Source organism: Lutra lutra, chromosome 8 (genome assembly GCF_902655055.1).
Source record: "Lutra lutra chromosome 8, mLutLut1.2, whole genome shotgun sequence".
Taxonomy (NCBI): domain Eukaryota; kingdom Metazoa; phylum Chordata; class Mammalia; order Carnivora; family Mustelidae; genus Lutra; species Lutra lutra.
The window spans coordinates 42,821,619-42,849,083 of record NC_062285.1 but is presented as its reverse complement, the minus strand read 5'-3'; the positions used below and the strand labels follow the sequence as shown (position 1 = coordinate 42,849,083).

At 45.3% G+C, this 27,465-nt stretch overlaps 1 protein-coding gene and 1 pseudogene across 1 annotated transcript; one reads left to right on the top strand and one right to left on the bottom strand.

The window, feature by feature from the left end:
• Nucleotides 1–155: 155 nt before the first annotated feature.
• On the bottom strand, nt 156–9,628 carry C1S (complement C1s). The gene is made up of 12 exons (XM_047739953.1): nt 9,448–9,628; nt 8,406–8,570; nt 7,920–8,127; nt 7,610–7,787; nt 6,418–6,543; nt 5,774–5,973; nt 5,414–5,567; nt 4,882–4,997; nt 4,412–4,490; nt 3,878–4,006; nt 2,924–2,998; nt 156–1,395 (listed from the first exon to the last, which is right to left on the bottom strand). Exons 2-12 carry the CDS (start codon nt 8,426–8,428, stop codon nt 596–598), a joined length of 2,088 nt encoding a protein of 695 aa, XP_047595909.1. The 5' UTR covers nt 8,429–8,570; nt 9,448–9,628; the 3' UTR covers nt 156–595.
• A 1,939-nt stretch (nt 9,629–11,567) lies between these two features.
• LOC125106853 (glutathione peroxidase 1-like) lies at nt 11,568–16,183 on the top strand (annotated as a pseudogene).
• The last annotated feature ends 11,282 nt before the right edge of the window (nt 16,184–27,465 follow it).

Below are 27,465 nucleotides of genomic sequence, written 5' to 3'. Positions count from 1 at the left end.
TCTCAGCTGGAAGAGGGGAGGAAATCTGAACTCCCTGTTTTCATGACAATGCAGTACGAGCTGCTAGATGCCTGAACCGCCACGACACAACAGCCTTTCATCACCCTTCTCTGCGGCTCAGGTCTTGATGTGGAATAAGACAAGTCAGCCAGAACTGGGTTATAACCATGATTTATTACAAGGAGATAGTAGACACTGAGTATGATAAAGTAAATGGAACTTCAAACAGATAAAGGGGAAACAAAAAATCAAGGGTATGCCCAACCATAAATTTCAGAGTCAGAACTGTAATACCAGACAACCATCAGGAAAGGGGAGTCCTTACAGAACAGTGTAAGATAGGAGAACTCTTCTCATGTTGTTATCCATAGCTGGTACTCAGGAGAGAAGACCCCACAGATTCAACCACACCAAATGACCGACACAGTGTAATGACCAAACACTACTTCCAGCTAGATACCCCAATAATCAAGGTCTATTTAAATCATACTCCCAAGTCTTCATTCATTCACGGTGAAATAATGGGAATATTGAAAAGAACGGACACCAACAGACTGGTCATAGCCCTTGGAGGGCCATGTAGCACATCTATGCATTAGTCCATTCTGGGGGTACTATTTTCCTGTATTGTCTTCGTTATCCAGTCAATGTAGTTCTGCACTCGGGTATAGATTCCATACGTTCCACACTGGGGGCCCCAGGACACCAGACCAGCTACATAGAATTTGAGGGTCTCTTCATTGGGAACCCGTACAGCAAAGGCTCCGCCACTGTCCCCTTCACAGCTATCAACACCCTTCTCCCCTCCAGCACAGATCATGTTATTCGTGAACACATAGGAATTTATATCCACTTTGACATTTTTACCTTTCACCTCGCGGCACTTTTCTAAGGGAGCGATAGGTAACATTGCCCCTCGGAGCAGGATTACGTGATCTCTTACCTTTGTTCGGCCCCACCCTGAGATCAGTCCCAGGTCTCCCACTGAGGGGTTGTACTCTGAAGAGGTGCCTGGTAGGCAGATGGGGGAGACAGTGGGTCCCATTTTCACCGGCTCTCTAAGCTGCACAAGAGCAATGTCATTGTCGAAGTTCTTCCGCGTTTCGGGGGCATCCAGGAATATCCAACCTGGATGAATGATCACACGCTCGGCTGTGAGCATCTGGGCTTTTCTCAGTTCTGAGGTGACCACTGAGGTGGACCCAACGTACATGACCGGGTCACGGTTCCCCTCCACGACGTGGGCAGCTGTCAGTACCCAGTACTCATTGATAAGAACCCCCCCAGCCCATGGGTTCTCAAAGAAGACTTGCCAGGGGAAGTTTTGAATGTCTGCAAAGATTCCTCCAAATATCCTCTGTGTTCCTTCAAAGGGCTTACTGGGAACACCACAGACTAGGAAGGAAGAAGAACAAGGCAGAGAGAGAGCAAGAAATAAATTGTTGGCCTCCTGCAAATCCTCCAAACACTCAAAAACCTGCCAGGCTTCCGAATTCTCTAGTGCCATACAGCCAACCTTGTACTCGGTCAGCTATCTCAGTACCAGATTCATCCCGAACGTAATCACCAAACAACTCACTTTTCCAAAGCCACAGGCAGGCCTGTGGGAGAGACGTGTTTAAATGAAGCAGCGTATGACTTCCTGAGTCCAAACGAGCTAGGGCCTCAATTGCTATGAATGGCCCCTCTAGAGGCACACTTCGTCCCAGCTTCGGCCCATGGGGACAGGGGCCCAGCTGGAAACAGTGCTGGGAAACTCTTTGCTTGCACAGATGGTGGAGGAGGCAAGCATGCCACCGTCTTCTGATGCCCGGATGGAGAGTTTATCACCTTCTTTGCTGAAGTCCTAACTGCAGCTGAGTGCCTCCCAGCGATCCAAAGGAAGGAGGACAAAGAGAGCGTTCTCTTCTCTCCTCTTTCATCTCATGCCCCCACTGATTCCAGGTTTGATCACCTTGCCATCACCAAATAGCACTAAAATTGAATTTTATTCCAGAGGAAGTCAGCTTACCTAAAATCTCTCTGTAGTCAGCCTGGATAGACTCTGAAGTCAGCATAAAAGGCTTTGGACCCAGACAGACCTGGGTTCAAAGCCCATTCCTGCCTCCTGCTAACCCTGTGACCTTGTACTCAGTTCACTCCTCTGTGAAATGGGGCTACTTATTTCTCAAAGGGTTGTTGCAAGGACTGGAATGAGCTAATAAATGCAACTAACTAGCTCAGCCCCTGGGTCTCAAGAACACTGTGGTTACTACCAGGATCATTATTATTATTCCGGCTTTGCCTGAAAGCCTTCTATCCAATTCTGATCTGTCTGCAACTCCTTGTTTCTTTCATTGCTCCATATCTGGGTGCCAGATAGACATGCACATAATAACTGGGCAAGTCGGGTGCCTGGGTGGCTCAGTGGGTTAAGCCTCTGCCTTCAGCTCAGGTCATGATCCCGGGGTCCTGGGATAGAGCCCTGCATCAGGCTCTTGGGGAGCCTGCCCTCCCACCGCCTGCCTCTCTGCCTACTTATGATCTCTCTCCCTCTCTGTCAAATAAATAAATAAAATGTTTTTTAAAAAATAATAAATAACTGGGCGAGTCAGCTGGTCTCATTTCTGCGTGTGGATTCCTCACTCTCAATTTTCAGGTCCTGTTCTTAGGGATTAACGAACCTAACCAGTGCCGAATCTCATACCAACTGTCTCTGGCTGATTTCCTATTTCCCGTCAGTTGGCCTGACTCATTGCGATGGATCCCCAGCTCCTGGCAGGCCCACCGTCCAGTGCTGCCTCCACCTCACTGAGCTAGATAGACTCTGTTAGGTCCAGACTGTTAAGTCCCTTCCCAAGAAGATTGCAGCGACTTTTAGAGAGTGGCCCCACACACCAGCCCCTGTGCCCACACTCCCTCCCTGAGACAGAGCCCTGATTACCTGGGACACATTTCGGCAGCTCCGCGCCCAGCAATTTGTTGACCCAGCTCCCGTTGCCAGCGCAGTGATACTCTCCTGGAAAAGCGTGAGAGACACGGGACACACAGTCACCACCACATCTCCTCTTTTCCATTCCCCCTTCCATGCAGAGCCCCAGTTCCTCTGGGATTTGAGGAGGGGACCCAATCAAATCAGCTAGAAGAGAATCTTAAGAACACCCTCTGCCCCATCCCTCTGGCCTTCATCCTGCCAAGGGAGGGGAAGGAACAGTCTCCAAATCAGAGAAAAATTAGAAAAATACTTCAAGTGGGAAAATGAATTAAATCAAAAGGGAGGCACCTGGGTGGTGCAATTGGTTAAGTGTCTGACTCTTTGGTTTTCAGCTCAGGTCATGATCTCAGGGTCGTGAGATCAAGCCCCATGACAGGCTCTATGCTCAGCTTGATGTTCTCTCTCCCTCTGCCCCTCCCACTCATGCTCTTTCTCTCTGTCTAAAATAAATAAGTAAATCTTTAAAAAATAATAATAAATTACAAGCAATGAGGTGGTACATATCTTGTCTCATCCGGGCCTTCATCTAATCCTACCAAGGCCTCTCCCTCAAGAAGGCCAGTCCCACAGTATGGTAACTTAACACTGGAAGCATTGTTCCTGTAAGTTCTACATTAAATAATTGGTGAAAAGCTGGGTAACCACATGAAAATGGCTATTGGAGGGGGAATTCCCACCACAGTTGGGAAGCTGAGCTCAGTGACCTCTGTGGATTCCCTACGGAGGATCCTATATCCATCCCCATAGGCAAACTGTATCTTTAGACGAAGCCAAGAGGATAAACAAAGTCCATCCCATGGCCTCCATTTCCCTCCAAACTCTCTTCCAACCCAGAAAGATTGTTCTATTTCCTCTCCAGCACTCTTATTCTTTCTCCCCTTTTCTCTAATCAAAGAAACCTACCGCTTTCTTCATCTTCTAGGTAGTAATACGGCTCCTCACAAGTGTAATGAATGACAGAGCCAAATAAAGTATGTTCTGGATCTTCGACTTTACCGTTCCGAATGGGTTCAGGAGAGCCACAGTCCACAGCTAGAAGAAGAAGGCAGGCAAGTGATGGTCAGGAGAGCCACTTCCTTCTTGGAAGAGTCACTGAGCCAGCTCCATCCTCCCAGCTGCGTCCCTCACTCCTTCCCACACCCCACATCTGCGAGCCCACCTTCGAGGAATCTCCCCAGACCACTGAGTCCTGCCAGTTCAGGTAGCCCCTTGAAAGTGACAAGGAGGGGCGCCTGGGTGGCTCAGTGGGTTAAGCCGCTGCCTTCGGCTCAGGTCATGATCCCAGGGTCCTGGGATCGAGCCCCACATCGCGCTCTCTGCTCGGCGGGGAGCCTGCTTCCTCCTCTCTCTCTCTGCCTGCCTCTCTGCCTACTTGTGATCTCTGAGTGTCAAATAAATAAATAAAATCTTTTTAAAAAGATAAAAAAAAATACATACGTTGACATTTCAGTTTGGAATTACTCCACTTTCCGTTACTTTGACAAGTAGAATAGAAAGATGTCGAGCCAACACTTCCCTGGAGAATAATACACATCACCATTAATTTATAAGGAGAGAAATGGGAAATCAAAATCAAAAATGAAATTGATCTCTGGCCTTGGATCAATGAGGAGTCCTGACCACAAGAAGCTTGGGGACATCTTAGCAGAATGACCCAAAACACCCAGGAGTTGAGGCTAAAAGACAACTCTGCCCCACATATCAGAGCCCTTTCCTTAGGAAGATTAAGGCAGAAGGAGAGTGTCAATCTGGCCATGACTCACAAGGAAGGACTAAAGACCTGAGGGGTTCTGTTTACAGAAAAGGTATTAAATTGCTCAAACAAAGACATTCATTAAACCATTAGACAATTCCAGTATGCTCATCCTGATGTAGGGATTAGGGAGAAGACCCTAATGGTACTTTACCTGTACAACTTCAAATCCTTCCAGACAGGTTATCTTTACCACATCTTTGAACACATATTTGGGTTTCTCAGGCTCCCAGACAGAATTGGCAGTAACTTTTTTGGGACAAGGGATTGCTTGGAAAGGACAGGGGGAAAAAAAATTACTAAAGAGTTGGAGAATCTCAATTCTATTTATATCATCCTCATACTTTCTGAAATCATTCAATAGTCCTTAATCCTGGTGCCTAAGATTCCAAAGGAGATGTCTAAAATAATATGGCATGACATCCTCCAGGAAGAGTCACTGAGCCATTTCCATCCTCCCAGCCATGTTAGTACACTCTAATTAGCCACCCCAAGTTGTCCTCACCTGCAAGCCAGTTGAAGGGTTCCTAGAGTTTTGGGCATTTTTACAACTACTGACAGGTTTAGATCTTGCTGAAGAAGTTAAGTCTCTCAGGATACTTAGCCATATAACAATCTACCTGTTTGGATTTTTACATCATCCGAGGACTTTGATAGCACCAAAGAGCAAATTCTAGGTTACTCACGATCTCCGCGGTAGCGAAGTTTCCAGCCCTTTTTTTGCCCTGTTTGGTCAGTTTGGAAGATGACATTAAGAGTGTTACTCTTGGTTTCAATATTTAGTGGCTCAGGGAATCCATTACCACAGTAGGGACCAAATTGCTTGTCTCTTGCAACAAACTAAAAAGAAACGAAATGATGAAATCAGAAGAGAGAAGGGACCAAAAGAAAGATATGATGGAGGGGATAAAAGTAAAGGAGGTAATAAAAGAAGCATCAAATAAGAAGGAGAAGGGAAGAAAAGAGGGGACAGAAAGAAAGAGAATTTGTCTTTGAGGAGAAATCTCTGCATGAGATGGGAGGAAAACTAATCACTCATCACGCACAAGTAAACTGTCAGGGCAGTGGCCCTCCGAATCAGCTGCTTCCACATCAAAATCTTCCCTCCGCATAGTCACCACCACTTGGTATCCCTCCTCCAACAGGATCTGATATTCACACCTTGAGTTCTCTGGGTATGGATTGGGATAATTGGGACTTGCAATCTCCCCAATGAGTGTAGTGAACACATCCCCACTGCAATTGACTGAGAGAGAAAAAGAAAAAAAGACAAATCAAATACAGAGTCAAGCAAAGGAGATCCTGCCCCATTCTATGACTCTTCTCATGAACTGACCATCCCAGACTGGAGCCCACATGCCACAGTTACATATCCAATATGAATCAATAGAGATACCCAATGCCTATGGGGCTTCCATCACATTGCTCGTGATAGAGCCCCTCAGGCTTAAGAACAGCCCCAGGCAGACTCTCCACAGTCATCTATCTCTCCTCTCCAATCATTTAACTTGGCCCTGTGGGCTTGTCTTCCTCCACTCTTGTGGCTCCTCCCCAGCTTATGGGTAACTAAAGATAGGTGCCAAAGCAAGGCTGAGGCTAGTCAAAATTGGAAGGGTCAACAAAGCTGTAACCGAAGCCTCAAGCCACTCCAGATCCCAGGGACATGCACTCCACTTGATGCCAAGGTCACCTCCGCAATTCTTCATATCATCATGGAGGAAGTATTCTGGGGGGCAGGAGCAGAAGTAACCACCAATGAAGTTGTTGCAGAAGTGGCTACAAGGGGCATCTGCGAAGTCAGTGCACTCATTTATATCTAAAAAAAGTAGAGAAATATTGAGGTCAGGAACAAAGACCTAGAAGGAAAAATGAGTTTCAACCCAAAACTACAAGGGTAAGAAGAAGTAGGAAAGGCCTGTTGCTAACATGAATGGATGAATCACATCTCAGGATGGTATTATATTCTACGTTACGCTTCTGAAATACAATTGTGGAGCTGTGCCCCACCGTCACATGTCTGTAAGGGAACTCTCAATGGGAGAGGCCCTTGGCCTTTCTCACAAATGGAGCATTTCAGCTCCAGAAACAACACTCCAAAGGCTGAACATGATGAGATGCCTTCTGAGGGGAAGAGCAATCAGTACGCTCACCACTCTAGAGGATTTGGGCATTTCTGCCAAATCTAAACAATAGTTAGGCCTTATGAGATGATCTAACTTCACTTTAATTTTTTTTTAAGATTTTGTTTATTCATTTGACAGAGATCACAAGTAGGCAGAGAAAGAGAGAGGAGGAAGCAGGCTCCCTTCCGAGCAGAGAGCCCGATGTGGGACTCCATCCCAGGACCCTGAGATCATGACCTAAGCCGAAGGCAGAGGCTTAACCCCCTGAGCCACCCAGGCGCCCCTCTAACTTCACTTTAACCTAGAGTTAGGGGTAGAAGCACACCAAATTTGAAGGTTTGTTTGCCATTGGGTGGGTTTGAATATGGTGCATTCCCCGTGTGATTCTTGGCAAGTTACTTAACCTCCCTGGTCCTCACTTTCCTTATCTTTAAGTGGAGATCATTACACTTACTTTGAAGGGCTGAGGTGAAGATTAAGTGAATATAGGTAAAATTCCTAATACAGTGCCCAATGTATAGTGGTTCTCCATAAATTACTATTTATTTACCTATTTTTACATTATCATCATCACCACTGAGATATAATCTTGTGTTGGAATTTCACAAAGGCAATTCATAGACCCAAGTCCAGCCAACACCTTCTAAGAGTTACACTCATGAACAGAATCCTTATTCATAGAATCAATCACTCAGTGTTCGTTCTCCTTCTAATCTTTTGGCTGGATCACTAAGGCACATAGAGAAGGCTGAGCCTTACCTACAGCAACATAGTAGGCAGCAAACCCAGTGAAACGCTCTTCATTGGAGAAGTCTGACTTAAAGACCACCTGGAGTTTGTTGTAGGGGACTTGGAACTCTTCCACAATTGGGGAGCCAGGATTCTTGCTGGTCCTCTGCCCACAGAGTTTCCCTTCTTCAAAGTCTCCTGACATTATCTAAGAGAAGAGTCCAAAGGAAGCTAAGAAAGGGTAATATTTCGGCATGGAGGTCGGAGAAGGGGACAGAGAGAATGGAACATTTCACCGACACCACCCCAGCCCTGTCCTTTATGTGCTTATCATAAATACCTGCACTGAGTCATATGCGCAGTTCTCTGACAGCTCTATGTCCAGATGGGTGAAGTAGAGATGGATCCCATACCCTTCAGGAACTTCTATATCCCAAGATTTCTCTATCTCATTGGGGTACGCCTGAGGATAGTTAGGGGACAGGATCTCCCCATACATAGTAGGCTCAGCATAAACTGATGCTAAAAGGGAAAATATGAAAAAGGACCTGGAAAAAAAAAAAACACATGTGGAGAGAGGGGTGACCCAGGTACTACTGGCAGACTAGTGCGCTGCCCTAGCATTTGTCATGGGTAGAAGGGGTTGGGGGAGGGAGGAAACTAGGTAGAAGGGAAGATGGCAGCAGCACATGGGAGAATCTTAGGCTGGGGTAAAGCAAAAAGACCTAAGTCAAACCAAAACCTGGGCTTCAGATATGAGCCGTTTGCTCGAGAAGATAAAGGGAGTAGAGACCACAGACATCTCTGTAGACTCGTGATCACTTACCACATCTCTGGAAATTTGTTCATCCCTGGTGAACAGCACGCCTCTAGGTCCTGGCTCTCTGCGCCAATGGACTTTGGAGCACAGGGGCGGTAGGGCTAGCCGTATTTGTCAAACAAACACAGGCACTTGCTTTGGTGGTGGGGGTCACCTGGGGTTCAGTGTCACCTTATAACAGTAACACACAAGTTAAACAAAGCCACACACCAATCACCACATGATGCCTGTCCTCTCACACCGTCCCTGGTTCTACCTCAATTCATTTTCTAGACTAAAACTCAATCTTCTCCTTCTCCCATTGCTTCTCTGGATCTTCTCCCAGTTTTTCTCCAAAAAAAAATGAGCGCATTCTCTCAATTTTCTCCTCATCCTCCCTCACCCCCACCGGGGACCCCCGTCCCCTCTCTACCAGTCTCTCTCCCGCCCTCACAAAACAGTATCGCCATTTCCACTCAGGTTTTCAGGAGTCTTTTCCCATCATGACTATCAATCTAGCACATTTCTCCCTCCTCTTTTGGCATAGATCCCCTTCATCACTTCGCACCAGCTCTCTTTACTACATTTATGATGGTGCATTTCTGTGGGCGCTCCCAATGACCACAGATGGAGGGATGAGCTGCTTTTACTAGGGGAAGGCAGTGACCTTGGGAGAAGTGGTCTGAGACAGGGTTGGGTAGGGAATGAGACAAAGGGCAGCTGAATGACAAGAAACACAAAAGGAAAGGAAAGGTATTCCCTCAATTTCCTACATTAATTTTCCAGGGTTTGGGGTGTTTTCCTTTACTAAAAAATATGAGATATCTTTCCACAGTTCCTCAAAGAGTCTTGCCAAAAATGTTTCTAAGCCTGAAAACCATGGTAAGTAGTGGGGTAACAGCAACGGAAGGGAGGGGCAACCTAAGAGAAAGAGGTTGCCTATATTCTGCCCCCTTTTATTTTGTTCCTTCCAGCCCTCCATCTTTGCCCAAAACCTTCCCGTGTGAAGTTCTCTGCCTTTCTTTTTCCTTCCATCAAAGTCCTGCTCTTCAATTTTTAAGGTTTTTACCTTCAGAAACAGGCGGGAACAAGTGGGTAGGTCCCTTCTCTCATGCCAGTGGGCATGCTGGGCAATCCTGCCAGCTCCCAGGGAGAGCAGCACCGGGCCTGGACGCTCCCTCTGCAGGAACCACCGCCGGCCTCTCAGTCCTGGTTCTGTTCCTATGATTCTCTATCCCAGTGTGCATGTCTGAAATTCCCTGATCTAAACAAAGAGGGGGCTGGGAGACCATGATAAGGGAAATGGTAACTCAGCCTTGATCTTGGAGCTCCCTCTGCTTTTGAAACTAGAACTGCATACTTCGGTCGTACCCGAGGTCCCTCCATCCAGGGCTCCAGGGACGGAAAAAAGAGGGGAATTCCACCAATTACTCAATGTTCTTTTCTAGCCAAAGGGTGTGTTAGAGTTTTCAGGGAAGTCAGGTGATTTGTGGGAAAAGGAGGGGATTAGTACTGTGGCGGGGGGAACCAAACCCAGAAAGTCCAACCTTCCAACAGTGTATGAATCATGACTTAAGGGAGAGTACTTATAAAAAATGCGAGTTATCTCTGCTCCTAAAGCACACTTAACAGTTGGATAATGACTGAGACCTAGACCCACATCTCCAAACATCTGAATTCTATCTACCAGTCAAGCCCTGGTTCAGATACAATCCAGAATCCCTTACCCATAACCCTTGGGTCCAAATGGGTTTCAAAATCCAGAATTTTGCAGATTTTAAAAAGACAGTGCAGTACATGGCCCCAATATTTGGTAACACCTCCCCCCTCCCTCCCCTCAAGGGGCTGGAATAATGCTCCATTATCAAACATTAATATTTCTGCAGCTACGGCGCCTGGGTGGCTCAGTCATTAAGCCTCTGACTTCGGCTTGGGTCATGGTCCCAGGGTCCTAGGATCGAGTCCCACATCTGGCTCCCTGCTCAGCGGGGAGCCCATTTCTCCCTCTCCCACTCCCCCTGCTTGTGTTCCTCTCTCGCCATCTGTCAAATAAATAAATTAAATTAAAATTAAAAGTATGTCTGCAGCTACACATATTGATCTTCATGGTAAGCAGAATAATTAAAATTATAATTTGGTTATAATTATATATTATATTTATGTATCCCTTATAAATTACTTCATATCAGTTTGGATCAGGTTTTGCTGACAAATGAGTTTTGGTGCCACACTTGGGGGAGATAAAAAGCCTTTTGGAATTCAGACTTGTAAAGGGGACCAAGGGATGGGGGCTGCACAATTCCCCCACAGTCTTACCTGATCTCTTGGATCACCTTAGGGCCCTTATTACTTTACTTCCTACTCCTATCTAATGACTGCATTCCAAGGACTCTACACCTTATCAATGGAAGAAGATCTCTTAGTTTACATACCACTAGGAATAAGGAGCTGCCAAATAAACTATGATATACCATTGATTATAAGATGCCTCCCAATTTGGGGAGCATTAAAATGTCGGGAGGGAAGGGCGCCTGGGTGGTTCAGTGGGTTAGGGGTCAGCCTTTGCTCAGGTCATGATCCTGGGGTCCTAGATCCAGCCCCTGAGTTGGGCTCCCTCTGAGCCTTCCCCGGATCTCTCTCTCTCTCTCAAATAAATAAATAGAATCTTTAAAAAAAAAAAAAGAGTGGGGAAACCAGATGCCTTGGAATTATTTGCTGGTTGACTCACCAGCACTGGGCCTGGAATCAGAGCACTGGCTCCTTACCTAACTTTTTAGCTTCTTCGAGTATAAAATAGAGATAACATCCATTCTGCCTGCTTTACATGGCTGTCAGGAAAATAACAAGAATGAAAGAGTTTTGCAAACTATGGTGCCAAATAAATGTGCACATTAGAAGGAAGAGAATATGAATCTGTAAGGTCTCCGAAGGGTCTGATTCATCTGTCTTCACCACATCCCAGGACCCTGGGATCATGACCTGAGCCGAAGCCGGGAGTTTAACCAACTGAGCCACCCAGGCGCCCCAAGGCAGCCATATTCTGACCATTGCTCCTGCTGTGAAGCTTCCACGCTTGGTGCTCCAGTGCTCCCAGCATTTCTGTGAACAATCAATCCAGGATCCCTCTAATAAATTCCTCTTCTGCTCAAATCTATCAGAGTTGGTCTCCAATGCCTGCAACTACGAACAATGGCTGATACAACACACTCAGTGAGTACCTGAGAAATGACTGACGGAATGAGTCAATGAGTTCTGACCATTTACCGCTGCTTTGGGGAGTGTGACCTTGGAAAAGTTACTTAATCCCTCCAAGCTCCAGCTTTATTATGTGTAAAATGGGGATAATACTATCTTTCTCAGGGACACCTGTGGCTCAGTCGGTTGAGTGTCTGCCCTCTGTTCAGGTCATGATCCCAGGGTCCTGGGATCGAGTCCTGCATCAGGGGGGTCCCTCCTCAGCTGGGAGCCTGCTTGTCCTCTGACCTGCTGCTCCCCCTACTTGTGCTTTTTTTCATTCTCTGACAAGTAAATAAATAAAATCTTTAAAATATATATGTACGTATGTATCACTTCCCTCAGACACAGCTATCATTGTCAGTGAGTAAGGAAAGGGTTAAGGTCTAGGCAGGGAGACACAGGAGGCCCCTGACTCCTGACTAGGCTCACAGAAATCCCAAATGTGGAGAAATGCTGAGGTGTACAAAACCAGAGGTAAGGGAACAAACCAGCCCACCTGGTCCTGGACGTTAGGGAGGGTGGGTTTTTTTGGGGGGGGGGGGGGGGGCGGTTGCCAGCTTCCTTGTAATCGCAGAAAATGACCAGACCTCAGAGAAGTGAGCCATTAAGGATGTTGTCAGCAGTCCTTGCTCAAACCAAGACAGCACCAAGAATTTCAAGGCCACAATCTTCCCAGTCAGCTCTCCATAAAAGACTCCAGCGAGAGCCCACAGTGGCCACCCATTCAGGACCCCTCTCACTCTAGAGAGCTTTTCTCTTTCCTTTCTGCTCTCACCTTCACTTAACAAACCATCACTTCACTTGCCCCTTTCATGTCCGTGAGATTCATTCTTTGACTCCATGAGACAAGAACCCTGCAATTCTGTAACATCAGGACCTACGGTAGCCATGACTAGATGAGAAACCTGATATCTAGCATATAGACCTATATCAGCATGTATCTAGTGCTAAGTAAGCTCTTCCTCAATAAACAACTGTTGGGTCCCCCAATAATGGGTCCGTGATTAAAGGAGCAAGACTGATACAAAGCAAAGATCAAGCAAAGCTTTATTTCGCACCAAGCATCAAGAATCAAACCGACCATCAAGCAGACCAGTTGGGGCCGCCCCTTACAGAGAGGACGACGCCTCTCTGTTTCACAGACTAACTTTTATAGAGCAAAGGCCATGTGGTTGGACCTGGCCACACACAGGAGGCCAATGAAATTGTAACACACAGAGAAAGCTGCACAGTCATGCTAAGTGACCAAATGAATTACAATTTACCCTAGTAGAATCTGAACCAGCCTATCACCTTGGTTAGAATTGGTGCCCAAAAGGTGCCCAAAGGGTGGGGCCCATACTCCTTGGTAGCTAGGAAACAGTATGCGCCCCCACTGATTGAATACCTCCACCTGGCCTGACCCACCCTTGTATTTGGGCTTTGTTACCTGGTACTGGTTTCCGGGACTTGTTTTAAAGTAAGTTCCCCTGGGGGCGGGGGGACGAGGGGGCGGGGGCGCGGGGTGCAGAGTCAATTTAAGTTTTACAACAAAATGGCAGTTCAACTGGGGTGGGGCCACTCTGGCTGAATAGGCCCTTACACAACAACAACGTCATCTCCAAGTACCACCAGAGCAGCAGCAAAGGCGGTCTCCTCAAGAGCTTCCCAGCATGCCTCAGTACACAGCAGGGGGCAGGGGGTGGAGAACATCTTACCAAATTGTCCAAGCTTGCTTCTCCTTTGCCTTCTGAATTCAACACTCATTGTAAAAGTCAGTGACTCCCTCCTACCCTCACATGTGTTTTGACTTCAACTCTTCAATTTTGCCGTCCAACGACAATATTTTGTTTTTCTCTCTAAATCTCAAGAAGAGGGGCACTTGGGTGGCTCAGTCGGTTAAGTGTCTGCCTTTGGCTCCGGTCATGATCCCAGTGTCCTGGGATTGAGTCCCACATCAGGCAACCCGCTCCGTGGGAAGCCTGCTTCTCCTCCTCCCACTCCCCCTGCTTGTGTTCCCTCTCTCTCTTTCTGCCTCTCTCTCTCTGTCAAATAAATAAACAAATAATCTTTTAAATAAATAAATAAATCTCAAGAAGACAACAAATCACACATGAGATGGCATCTCTGGGCCTGGCCACCTTCTCCCGTTCAGCAAGAGCACAAGCCAAGACCTCTCACAGTGACAGCCTTGAAACCGTTACATAATCTGCTCAGTATCATTGGGAGTCATAAAAATGGTGCTGCTCATTGTCACCCTCAGGGTCATCTGAACCCCAGCTGATGTGATAATGCGAATATACAAACAAAAGTTAGAAATTTACATGTTAGTATTAAATGTGTATAAACATGAAAAGGACTTTTTTTTTAAGATTTTATTTTTTTTATTTATTTATTTTAGAGAAAGAGAGAGAGCAGGGGAAGGAGTAGAGAGAGGGGGACAAGCAGACTCAGCACTCAGGCTAGATTCCACAACCCTGAGGTGATCAATGACCTGAGCCAAAATCAAGAGTTGGATACTTAACCAACTGAACCACTCAGGCACCCCAGATTTTCTTTCTTTCTTTCTTTCTTTCTTTCTTTCTTTCTTTCTTTCTTTCTTTTTTAAGTAGGCTCCACACCCAGCGTGGACCCCAGTGTAAGGCTTGAGCTCACAACCCTAGGATCAAGATCTGAGCTGAGATCAAGAATAGAATGCTTAACCCACTGAGCCACCCAGGTGCCCTAAGGAAATTTTATTTTTTTATTAATATTTTTTTTTATGTTGTGTTAGTCACCATACAGTACGTCATTAGTTTTTTGTGTAGTGTTCCAAGATTCAATTGTTTACGTGTAACACCCAGTCCTAAGGCTATTTTAGAAAATAATCACTAGTGTTACTCAGAATCATAAATATCGTATTCACAATGTCAGTTACCAGCCTTCTTTCTGTTCCAAGTTTTACAGAAAGTGAGAAATCAAACAAAAGCAGCAAATGGAGCTCAAAATATTATCTTTAATGGCAATAAAAGCCAAGATAGAGTAAGTAGCCTAGCGTAAAAGACAAATGGTGGCTAATTAAACCCCAGAATTAGAATTACCCTTCTAGACACAGACAGTACTAGGCCAGGGAAGACTTTCTCAAGCAGAGAACATATGTTCCCTGTGGGCAGCTAACTCTCAAAAGGAAGAAAGGCCAAGGTAAGGGCCGCCCCCCCATTTATTCTTCCCATCTTTACCAGTTAAATAAGTCACTCTTCCTCCCAGGGGATAAGTGAGAGATGGAATGGAGTGGCCACAACAGTCCTATGGTGGAGCTCTGTCCATCAGGAAAGCTCTATCAGAGGTGGTACAAACATTTCCCCTCACCCCAACACTTCCACGGCATTTCCTCTTTAACCTGGTAGATTTGACAATTAAACATATCATCAACTAAGGATGTGGCAGTCTACCCAGGAGAAAAAAGAACAGGAATCTAATTAGGGCTCCATTCACCCAGGGCCAATTGCTGTTCCTCTTTTGCGCCCTCCAGCACGCAGTCCCCAGAATGATTCTGAGCAAAGCATTAATGTTAAATACATTCTGCACCCAAGATCGAAAATTCACCTCTTCCATTCCCATCTGCATTACATTCTTGTTAACCAAGATAGCCCTCAGAGCTCAGCAATGAGATTAAATGACAGTATTAAGAAATGCCAACAATGGGGTGCCTGGGTGGCTCAGTGGGTTAAGCCTCTGCCTTTGGCTCAGGTCATGATCTCAAAGTCCTAGGATCGAGCCCCGCATGGGGCTCTCTGCTCAGTGGGGAGCCTGCTTCCTCCTCTTTCTCTGCCTGCTTCTCTGCTTACTTGTAATCTCTCTGTCAAATAAATAAATACAGTCTTAAAAAGAAAAAAAAAATGCCAACAATAGGCACTCCGGTCCTACAGCCACACACACACACACCCCCACCCCAGTGCGCAGCTCAGCTCTTGGCTGTGGCCCCTAGCTCGGTGCAGGCTTCTCTGCGCGCCCAGGCTGCCGGGCTCCCCGCGGGACAAGGTGCTGAGAATGTGGCCTCTCTCTGAGGCACAACAGTCCGGGACTCCGCCCAGATACACGAGCTGCAGCGGGGCCTCCGGCTCGGGGGACTGGTGGTGCTCAGCTTCCTGGCTTCCGGTGCAACCAGTTCATGCATCAGGAGTAAACGCCAGGAACGAAGAGATCCTGAATCCCCTGAATCCCCTTGAGTACGTCCCACCCGGCAGCAGGTTCGAGCCCACCTTTTCGAGACGTAGAGGGGAACGGCTCACCGCGCTCACCGTGTCTCCGCCTTCCTGCGGGGACTCTGCCCGCCCCCAGTGATCACACCACTGCGCTCAGGACCGACCCCAAGTTCATCACCTGATCTCCCGTGTGCCCCAACGACGGCGCCTGGAACTTGGAGAAGTTCCTGGTGGGCCCAGAGGGTGTGCCTGGGCGCAGGTACAGCCTCCCGCTTTCTAACCAAGGACAGTGAGACTGACATCGAGCCCCAGCCGTGCTTAGGGCACCGTACCTATCCCCGCTGCTCGGCGGTCACAGCGTTAACCTCTGGCGATTTCAACAGCGAGGGTGTGAAATCTGCGTGAGTTAGGTCCTGCAAGATTTCGGAGACTGTGCTAGCTCCCAAGCCAACCTTTCCCGAGTCCAGTTTTGAAAAATCCAAAGAGTTCATGAGGCGCAAGAATATCACACCACCAGCCCCACAACCACAAAATGTCTAAAAACAGCCAACCCCAGACCCCAAAGCAAACATCCCAGAAAAAATTACAATTATATTTCCAAATCCATACTTAATGTTGCCAAGGACTGACGAAGAAATTTATGTGTATCTGAGGGAAGGAGAAAATATTTTTTGACCTCACCTTAATGCCCTTAGGTTTATGCTAGCCGTTCAGAATCCATAGCTGGTGAACTTAAGCACAAGTGAAAGGAATCATTTCGAAAAAGGTTAATTTGGACATTCTATGCTTACCATATGCGGGTCTCCCTGAATGGAACATTTCATTTCCAGTTTCCCCCTTGGTTCCAAACTTCTGGTGCCCAGTGTTGCATTGATAGGTGAGCTCTGCCTACAATCCAGACTCCACAATGTAGAGGACAGATGGTTTCCCTTCAGTGGCTTTTGCCCCTTTTATGGAATCTCTAAAGACCTGATCCCCGTGTTTGTTTCAGCTAGAGAAGACCTCCAGTAGATTCTTGAAACTGCAGTTCCTACTGAAGTTTCAGAAGCCTGTGCCCTTAGTTTAAGGACCAGTACCTCTGCCAGAGGCCCTGATGCCAGTTTTTCTTCCCCTTTTTAGTTTCACTAACAGATTACAGTGACTTCACGAATTAGGGCACAGGCAATGCCACCAAGCCCACCTGCAATATGTGTATGACCTTGAAACCCACCCAGCAAATTTTTGAGACTCTGCCACTCCCCAGCCTGTGAACAAGCCGTTTGAACTCCAGATCAGTCAGTCTTAACAATTTCCTCCTTGGTCCTGAATGTGGAATGCCATTGGCCAAATTAGCACAGCCTCCCTTAGCCAAGCACTCAACTCAAAGCTACAATCTCCCCAGGGCTCTGTAGCACACAGGTAGATTTCAGCTTTCTTAGAGGAGGATTCCTATAAGGAAACATCAGGAGTCAGGAAGAGAATTCCATCACTACAACATACAGGGTATCAGCATTATTGTCAAAAACTCTTGGGGTGCCTGGGTGGCTAAGTGGGTTAAGCCTCTGCTTTCGGCTCAGGTCATGATCCCAGGATCCTGGGATCGAGCCCTGGGATCAAGCCCCATATCGGGCTCTCTGCTCCGCAGGGAGCCTGCTTCCTCCTCTCTCTCTGCCTGCCTCTCTGCCTACTTGTGATCTCTGTCTGTCCAATAAATTAAAAAGAAAAAAAAAATTTTTAAACTCTAATATAAACAATGCTTGGCAAAATACCAATTCACTTATTGTTCAGTAAAACCAAACAGTGAAAAGTCCTGACATAGAAAAACCCTAAGAAGAGGGGCCTTCTAAGGGTGGGCTTAGTTCTCTTTTAAAAGAGCCCCAGGGCTGGGGAGAAACCCCAGATGGCTCCCCAGCCCTATGTGAGAACACGAAAAATTCTGCAACACCAAAGTCGTCCCCCATCCAACCATGCTGGCACCCTGATCTTGGACTTCCAGCATCCCGAACTGTGAGAAATAAATTTCTGTTGTTTGTAAGACACCCAGTCTGTGGTATTTTGGTACAGCAGTCCAAATGGACAAAGACAGAAACAAAGCCAATTGGGGGGGGGGGGGGTCCCTCTATGCCACCTAAACTGCCACATTAAAGGTACACATACTTATGGCTTTATAAAGCACAACATGCTATATTCGTTCTGTCAACATAAATTGATCCGAAAGAACTCTAATATGAGAAGAAAGAAGAGAGTTTTATTGGAGCCCAAATTAGGACAGCTGCCTGGAAAACAGTCTTCACAGGGGAGAAAGCGCTCTAGGGAGTGAACAGTTTTCACAGGATTATATACTTTTTTTACATAAAGAGCCATAAATCAATATGTCAGAGGTACCATCTCTCAAAAAAGTTATAGATTACTATGTAGGCATAGAATATAGGAATAAGCATTGATCGAATTCGTAAGGACAGGAGGCTTTCCTTCAGGCTGCTCATTTGTAAAGCAGACGCTTGAGGCCTTAAATCAGGCTTCTGGTTTAAACAAAATTTATGTAGTCGTGTTGACTTAGAAAGAAATTAAAAAATGGCCTCCCTTATGTCAGGGCCTTTAGACAGTTTTTTTCTCATTGCTTCCCCGTAGTGTCCCTCCCACTTTGATCAATAATTTTCTGGCAGAAAGCATTGATGATCATTGTTTTGTCCCTTAATGTCAGGGTGATTCCTTATATGCCATGGGTCCATCATGTCCCTCGATGCTAGGCCTGATTGAGGTGGCCTAGGAGTCTATGTGGGGGTAGGGACAGGGTTAACAATATGGCTTTTAATAGGAATTATTACAGTTGATTTTTTTTTTTCCAGTGAGATCTGTCATGCAAACATTGTACATGTGCTTTGTGGTGAGTTCTTCCCTTTGCCTTTTTGTAACATTTATAACATAGCTATAGAAATAGTAATAAAAATCCAGTTAATAATATTTGAAGTAACCAATAGGGAATAGGTACAGGATTAGAAAGACAAAAGATGAATCAAAAAAAAAAATCCCTTCCAGGAATTTCGATAATTTTTTTTTTAAAGATTATTTATTTATTTATTTGACAGAGAGAGATCACAAGCAGGCAGAGAGGCAGGCAGAGAGAGAGGAGGAAGCAGGCTCTCCGCTGAGCAGAGAGCCCGATGCGGGGCTCGATCCCAGGACCCTGAGACCACGACCCGAGCCGAAGGCAGCGGCTCAACCCGCTGAGCCACCCAGGCGCCCCTCGATAATTTTTTTTAAAGATTTTGTTTATTTATTTGACAGAGAGATCACAAGTAGGCAGAGATGCAGGCAGAGCGAGAGGAGGAAGTAGGCTCCCCGCCAAGCAGAGAGCCCAAAGTGGGGCTCCATCCCAGGACCCTAGGATCATGACCTAAGCTGAAGGCAGAGGCTTTAACCCACTGAACCACCGGGTGCTCCGATAATCTTGAATTAATTTGAGTATCTTCTTTATCTATGGTTATGATATGTTTGAGTTGATTGGCTTAAAATGGTAATTAAATTTTCTGTTACCTGTAACGATTTCTCCAGCCAGTTAATTTCCATAGATATTACATCTTGTGGTGGTTGTAATTCTCTCTCCCAAAACACTTGGTCGTCAATATCATATCAGTATAATTTTTGCTAGCATCAGGTAATTCTGTTTGAGTTGCAAAGCCATATTATACCACATAACAGTAGTCTTATGATGAAAAGTACTCCTGTTACAAAATAAATCAAGGAGTACTACAGACGTGTTCTATAAACCTTCCCAACATTGTAACTATAAAACTCAGCTATCACCTTGACCAATTCTGTGTGGCTGAGGGATGACAAAATTGCTCCTTAAGCCAGAGCATGCCCCCTCTATGGGATTAACTATGGACTTGTGGAGGTAATGGATGACCCCACTTTCTTTATGATTGGATTAGATTATGCCCTTGAGAATGCCCTTGTCTCTCGAGATGAGTCTTCTCCCACTTGCCAGTGATTCCTCGTAATTAGGGCATTGTTAAGGCTGGGCCTCAAACAAAGAAGGCTTCTCAATGGTTTTATCCCTAGTCATATTTATCCTGGAAGTCACCTCCATTGATATAAAATTGCAAGTAAAGGCTTTAGCTAAGCGTAGAGGAGCCCTCCTAGTAGAAAGAGCCTCAAAACTCACTATGGGACAGTCCCTGACTATAACGACTTCACATAAGGCCAAAGTGTCTTACAGACCAAAGGCCACCAATGAATGATGGGAGGGTGACTTATTAAATACCAGGCTGTACTTATAGATATGCTTGAAATAGGGGTGCCTGGGTGGCTCAGTGGATTAAAGCCTCTGCCTTCAGCTCGGGTCATGATCTCAGGGTCCTGGGATCGAGCCCCCCATCGGGCTCCCTGCTCAGCGGGGAGCCTGCTTCCCCCCTCTCTCTCTGCCTGCCTCTCTGCCTATTTGTGATCTCCGTCTGTCAAATAAATAAATATATTTTTTAAAAGATATGCTTGAAATAATACTTAAAACCTGTCAAACTTTTTTTTTAAAGATTGTATCTATTTACTTGACAGAGAGAGAGAGACAGTGAGAGAGAGAACACAAGCAGGGAGAGTAGGAGAGGGAGAAGCAGGCTTCCTGCCCAGCAGGGAGCCTGAGGCTGGGCTAGATCCCAGGACCCTGGGATCATGACCTGAACCCAAGGCAGATGCTTAATGACTAAGCCACCCAAGCACCCCAAAACCTGTCAAACTTTAAACCTAGCTACCTTATGCCTGGACCTGACTACCATATGTCTATAGAGCATAACTATTCAGAGGTTATTGATCTTGTTTATTCTACTCAACCAGATTTAAAAGATACCCCCATTGAAAATGCAGACGGTTTACTGATGGCTATAGTTCCATGGAAAAGGGAATAAGAAACACTGGGTATGCTATAGCGCTCACTTGTACTTTGCAATTGCCAAAGCCTTAAAAATCAATATTTATACTGACTCCAAATATGGCTTCCTGGTCCTATATGCTCATAAGCAATTTGGAAGAAAAGGGGATTTTTATCAACCCATAACTCCCCAATCAAATATGGGCCTGAAATTATGACTCTTCTTGAGGCTGTATACTTACCTAAGGAGGTAGCCATAATTCACCGCAAAGGACATCCAAAGGATATGACCTTAGACTCTAAAGGAAACAATTCAGTAGACTGTGCAGCCAAGAAGGCAAAACAAAATCAACAAATAGTAAGTCTTTTATCAGTCTTAATTCCAGTAAGGTCCATAAGTCCAGTCTGTTCAGATCAAGAAATTCACCTAGCCCAGGAACAAGGATATTCAAAAAAGCACAGGACTGACTTGTTAATAATGAAGGAAAGATCTTTATACCTAAAAATAAGCAGTAGATGGTAATACAGAGTTTACACCAGGAGACTTATTTGGGTAAAAAGGCCACAGAGGTGACAAAAACTTTGCTAAGTGAAATTGTCCCTAGATTTGGATTCCCTTGGTCCCTACAAAGTGACCATGGACCTGTCTTTTATTACACTAATTCAAAAGATGGCCCTCCAAAACAGAATAGCCCTTGTTACCTTGGCTGCAGTTAAAGGAGGCCCAGAATTGGATGACTGTCTCCTAATGGGACCCAATGACTATGTGGCTCTAACTTGTGTCCACGGCTTCCCCCAGGCTGGATAGGCCACTGTACCCTGGGTTTTGCCTTTAACAAAACCCGTACTTTAATAAAACCACCTTTTTTCACCAAAGACATCTCAAGAATTCTTTCTTGGTGGTCAGCTTCGAACCCTATCATCTTTCCTACATCAATTCCACCAGATAAAGAACCACTACCAACTGAGGTGCTTGCTGAAGGCAAAGAGAATACAGAATAGATAAAAGAAGGTAGTTACAAATAACAGCTATAACCATGTGACTAGTTACAGAAACGAAGACTGTAATTGTCATGAATATTCCTCCTTATTTCGTTATAAATATATACATATCAAGTATCTTTGGTTTCTTCCTTCTCTTATATCATAGTTTTTAAGTATTTTAAATTTTACATCATGTATTTAAATTATGAGATATCAAGGAGAAGAGTAAACATCACTCAATAACTTCACCTCCTCTTCTGGTGAAGAGGTTGGTATGTTCTCAGTAGTACAGAGGATTGTTCTATTGTGTTAGGTAGAAATATGACCTTGCTGTTGTCTTTATTTGGAGAATAAGTATGGTTTAAGGAGATGAATATGGATGCCAAGTTGACAAGAGATAGACTTGTGATGGTTAATTTTATATGTCAACTTGACTGGGCCTAGAAGTGCCCAGATATTTGATTAAACGTTATTCTGGGTCCATAAAGGTGTTTCTGGATGAGATTAAAGATTGAATATGTAGACTGAGTAAAGCAGATTGCCCTCCCCAAAGGAGGTGGGTCTCATCCACACTTTTCAAAGTCTAAATGGAACAAAAGGCTGAGTAAGGGAAAATTTGCTCTCTCTGGTTGTCTTCAAGCTGCCTTCCTACCCCTGCCTTCCTACCCACACTGAAACTGGAGCTCACACCATTCGCTCTCCTGGTTCTCAGGCCTTCAGAATCATTTACCATGGGCTCTCCTGGGTCTCCAGTTTGCTGACTGCACATCTTGGGACTTCTCAGACTCCATATTCACATGAGCCAATCAGATAGATAGAAAGATAGATAGATCAATAGATCCTACTGGTTTTGTCTATAGAACAGAGTAATATAGCTGCCTAAGCATGTTCTTTAAAGATCTAAAACTATTAGAAAAATAGGTTACCCAAAAGTGTATTTTAGGGGCACCTGGGTGGCTTGGTTGGCTGAGCATCCGACTCTTGGTTTTGGCTGGGGCCAGGATCTCCAGGTTGTGGGATCAGCCCTGTGTGGTCATCCGTGCTTAGCGAGGAGCCTGCTTGAGATGCTCTCTCTCCCTCTCGCCTTGCCCCTCCCCACCTGCTCTCTAAATAAATAAATAAAATCTTCAAAAGTATTTTTTTAAAGTAGACCATCTAGAAAAATATTTTTTTTTATTTTTTTAAAGATGTTATTTATTTGAGAGCAAGCGAGCAATGGGGGAGGGGCAGAAGGAAAGAACCTTCAAGCAGACTCCCCACTGAGCATGGAACCTGAAACATGAGGCTCAATCCCATGACCCATGAGATCTATCAGGACCTGAGCCAAAACCAAGAGTCAGACATTTAACCAACTGAGCCACCCACGCACCCCAGAAAAAATATTTTTAAATCAAAGAAGGAGGCTGCTGATAAAGATGGCAGATTGACTTACCTAAGATCCTGTAAAATAATAGTGAAGGATAGGAGGGGTAAGATATAAATCTATAAGAACAAAGTGAAGATGAAAGAGGACTTCAGCTACTTCCATTTTAACCTCAAACTTTCTGATTAAGTTCTTCTTCCCAGCTTATCTCTTAACTCAGACAGAAGACCCTGTGAACAATACATCCTGTGATGGGAACAAAAACTACCCCCTCAAGCAAAACCCCCTGAGCCCGGAGCACACCAACAGTGATTGACCCCAAGGTAATGACTGACCCCGCCTGCACTGCTCACCTGTGTGTACCGACCGACCCTTGTCCCACATTTGCCTTATATAAGCCTAGAAGTAGCTTCAGCACTTGGGAGACTGTCGTTGAGACATTAGCCTGTGTCTGACTAGCCCTGGCCTCACTGAAATAAATTCCTTTCCGGTTTCACCACCACTCATCTCTGTGCCTTTGGATTTTGTCAGCTGCAGGTGGCTCAGCCTGGTCTGTTTGGAACCCCCAGAACCGGGGGCTCTTGCACCCCTGCACCCCAGTTTCAGGTGAATCTTTTAAATACATTTTTGGAGAATGGAAAGATGGTCGGGGAGGGGAGCTAGATGATACAGCAGAGGGCAGTAGTTGACCAGGAGCCAAGTCGGAGGCCTGAAAGCCTAGACTCAAACCCCCTCCCCGACCAATCACCATTAGGTAAATACCCAACCCCACCAGTAGCAGGCAGATAACTGATGCTATAATCTGAGAAAATGGATATGAGAAACTCTGGACTGTGGAACAGTAGGCATTCCAAAGAACAAAGGAGAGATATGGAGCTAAAAACAGGTACATGCCTTCCTGGCAAAAGACTGGCCAGTTCCTCTGAAGAAACTGTAGAATCCTAAAGAATAAACCCTCCACATGCTGACATTTGGGAGTTTCTCAACCAAAAGGAGGGCTCCCAGCCCAATCACATATATATAATCCACATATATATCAGTCATCCCTATACCCAGTCAACTGATTCCTTGTTTGTATATGGAAGGACAGTCATCACCATAAAATATATGAAAGAAACAAAAAGAAAACAAAAATCTAGAGGAAAAAGGAAAAATACAAGAAATAGAAGGGTAGTGACAAATAGAGAAAGGAAGGAAGGAAGAAAGAAAAGGAGAGAGAGAAGTGGAGCGGGAGGGAAGGAGGGAGGAAGGGAGGGAGGAGGAGAGGAAGGAAGAAAGAAAAGAAAGAAACCTTCCTCCAAAATCCCTAATTATGTTCTCAGGAGGCTAAGATAGCAGATTGTGTACATAAAACAAGAATGCTGGGACCCAGCTGGTTCGGTCAGTGGAATGTGCAACTCTTGATCTTGGGGTTCTAAGTGTAAGCCCCACGTTGGGTGTAGAGATTACTTAAAAACAAAATCTTTTTAAAAGAAAAAAAAAAGAATGCTGGAAAGAAAGAAGTTATTCCAGCATTTGAAAAAAAAAAAAAAAAGAGCTCTTGGAAATTAAAAATCTGAGACTGAGTAGAGAAAGTAAATATAACTATTAAGGAGTAGTTGGTGGTCTTTGGGTCATTAGTTTCATAAATGGTGAAAATGAACACCACATTTTAATGAGAGTAAAGACAAGTGGGTTAATGTGTTAGCTGAGTAAATACCAACCATCTCTGCCATGATGAGAATGCAAGATTGTTTTCACAAAATTAGTAGGGAGGAAAAAGAAAAAGAGGGCAGTAACTTCAGAGAAAGCCAATGTGTTCTAAGATGAGAAACCGTACTGATGATCATAGAGATCAAGGAGCCAATGGGAAGGAAAGAAGGAAGGGAAGGTGGGAAGGAGAAATAGAAAGACAAACCACCAAGATTGCAGTAGAGAGAAGGGAAGGAATGAAGAGAATGTGGCTAACCAAACACTTGAGGAGAAAGGAAAATAGGCACCTGTTGTGTCAACATAGACACAGCCTCTGTCCCATGCCCACCCTTCTCTTGGAACACCAGAAGCCCAAGAAGGGGCAGACATGTTATCCAGTTGTATGACACAAACAAAAAACAACTTTCTACATTTTTTTAGACTTGTTTATGTATTTGAGAGAGAGAATGTGTGCATGTATGCGCAAGTGGAGAGGGAGGAGAGGGCAGAAGGAGAGGGAGAGAGAATCCAAAGCAGACTCCCCTGCAGAGCCCTATGGGTGGGCTTGTGGGCGTGGCTCAATCTCAGGACCCTGAGATCATTACCTGAGCTGAAATCAAGTCGGTTGCTTAAACTACTGAGCCACCCTGGCATCCCACAACTTACATTTTTAGACAAGGTCCAGTTGACTAGATGCTTTAACAAATATATTTTACTTATTCAGTAAGTCAGATATTTTAAGGGTCTTAAATAACATCTACCCAGACACTTCAACAAAATCTAATAAAGTTAAAAGTGTGCATAAGCTACAACCCATTATTCCCTTCCTGATTATAAACACTAGGGAAGTCTTTCCTCAGTGAGGATCACAAACTATCAGTAGGTATTGATCAAGTTAGTGGATTCTGATCAGCAATTTTTTAATGAATTAAAATAGAGTAGAAAGTATCAGTATGGCCGTGTGTATTGTGGGTATGTTTGTGTGAGTATTATATATGTTGTCTAGTTTATGAATATGTGTGTTTACTGGATAGCAATGTGTTTCATACAGGAGATCTCAGTTAATTAAAAAAAAAAAGGTTTGGAGTCACAGTCCTAGAGAAACTCTCACTCTTGCTTAAAGAATGCTCACTGCAGCAATGTTTGTCATAAAACAATACACAAATTAATAGGAAATGACCCAAGTATTCCTCAACACAACCATGAAAAGCTAAATGTGGAATATTACATCACTGTAAATGAGTGGATTCGAACTACACATGAAAACACGACTATATCTCAATAAAGATATTAAGCATAAAAACAACCTACAAAATGATCCATTCACTGTAATCCCAGCGATATAAAGTTTAAAAGCATGCAAACTTACTGTATATTCTCTCTAGATGTACACATTATGTAAGGTATAAAAATAGGCCTGGGACTGATAAATACCAACGTCAGCAAAGTTTTGACCTCTGAGAAGGAGGGAATTGCCACGGAGTAGGCATATATACTAGGCTCCTCAATTGTATATGAGATATTTGTTTCCTAATCTGGGGGGGGGGGGGAGTGTATCTTATTCTCAGCTGTTCTGAATATTTCATATTTTTATTTTTTTTCCTAAAAACGCGGGAGAGGAAAGTGAAATTTAACAGATTTCAGTTTAAATTCTGTCTCTGCCACTTACTGGAAAAGGAACTTAGCAAGTTCCTTAATTTCTCCAAGCCTCTGCCCATGAGACGGAATCATAATAATTAACATCCTATTTCACAGCCAAATTAAATGAAATAATATGGTTATAAATGCTCTGTGAGGAGCAAAGTGCTACAGAAGTATAAGCTATAATGTACAAGAATGTTCCGCAAATTCCAGTTATTACAAGAAACTCAGTTTTCTGTTACATACTCTTATAGCACCTTGCTCCTTTGCTTCAGAGCACTTACTTTTGCTTTCAATTACACATGCATTAACACTATGACCGTGCAGCATGCCCATTCCATTGCTTTGGGTTCATCATTACATTCCCCAGAGGCCAGCACAGTCCCAGGCACACGCGAAGCGCTCGGCACATTTTCGTTAATACATTCCGAGCGGTGGTTACCCGTAAGAAGTAAGACTGGGAAGCAAGGTGGGAGGAAAGAACTCTTATTTTATGTCTCTAAACTGTTTGAACCTTTACCATGAACCTGCACTACTTACATAGTGACAAACTCGTTTATTGTCAATGAAACCAACAAAGACTAAAACTGCATACGTCGGTTTCCTCGCCTCTCGGGAAAGGTGAGGGTTTAACACAGGAGATTGCGCGAAAAGCGATGCGCAGTGAAGGCGGCGTGCTAACGGTTTGAGAACGGCCCGGAGTTGCCGTTAGGAGGCGCTCGCGAAGCCGCTCCAGGAATTCCCGCCCTCTCCGTTACATGCCCCAGTAACCCCGGCGCGCCGGCGACCGAGAGTAACCTCGCGGTGGGGTGACGGCCGCCCCCCCCCCCGTCCCGACTCTCGCCTGCTCCCGCCTCAGCCAATGGGAAGGCAGCGCACGAGCCGGCAGGACACTCACCCTCACCGACTCCTCCCCCAAGCAGTTAGAACCGAGTTGTACAATCACCTCGCCGCCGGCTTTAGACTTTTCCAATCGCAACTCCAGTTCCCGATTCCAAGCCCCGCCCCCGGCCCGCCCCGCGCTCATTCTCGGCGGGAGTCACCTTTGCTTTACAAACGTTCAGACCCGCCCTCTGCCTACCTTGCGCCCCAGGCCCCGCCCCCGTCTCAGGCTGACCAATAGCCGGGGGAGTCTGGAGCCGCTGGGCGGGCCCGCAGCCAATGCGCACGCCGTGGGCGGGC

Bases quoted from the DNA above. Each gene is read 5' to 3' on its own strand.
- C1S (XM_047739953.1), bottom strand. From the start codon at position 8,428: ATGAACAAATTTCCAGAGATGTG. The intron at 7,788-7,919 runs GTATTTATGATA...CTCTTCTCTTAG, and splicing joins GCGCATATGACTCAGTGCAG to ATAATGTCAGGAGACTTTGA. The intron at 2,999-3,877 runs GTAGGTTTCTTT...ACGCTTTTCCAG, and splicing joins CCTAGAAGATGAAGAAAGCG to GAGAGTATCACTGCGCTGGC.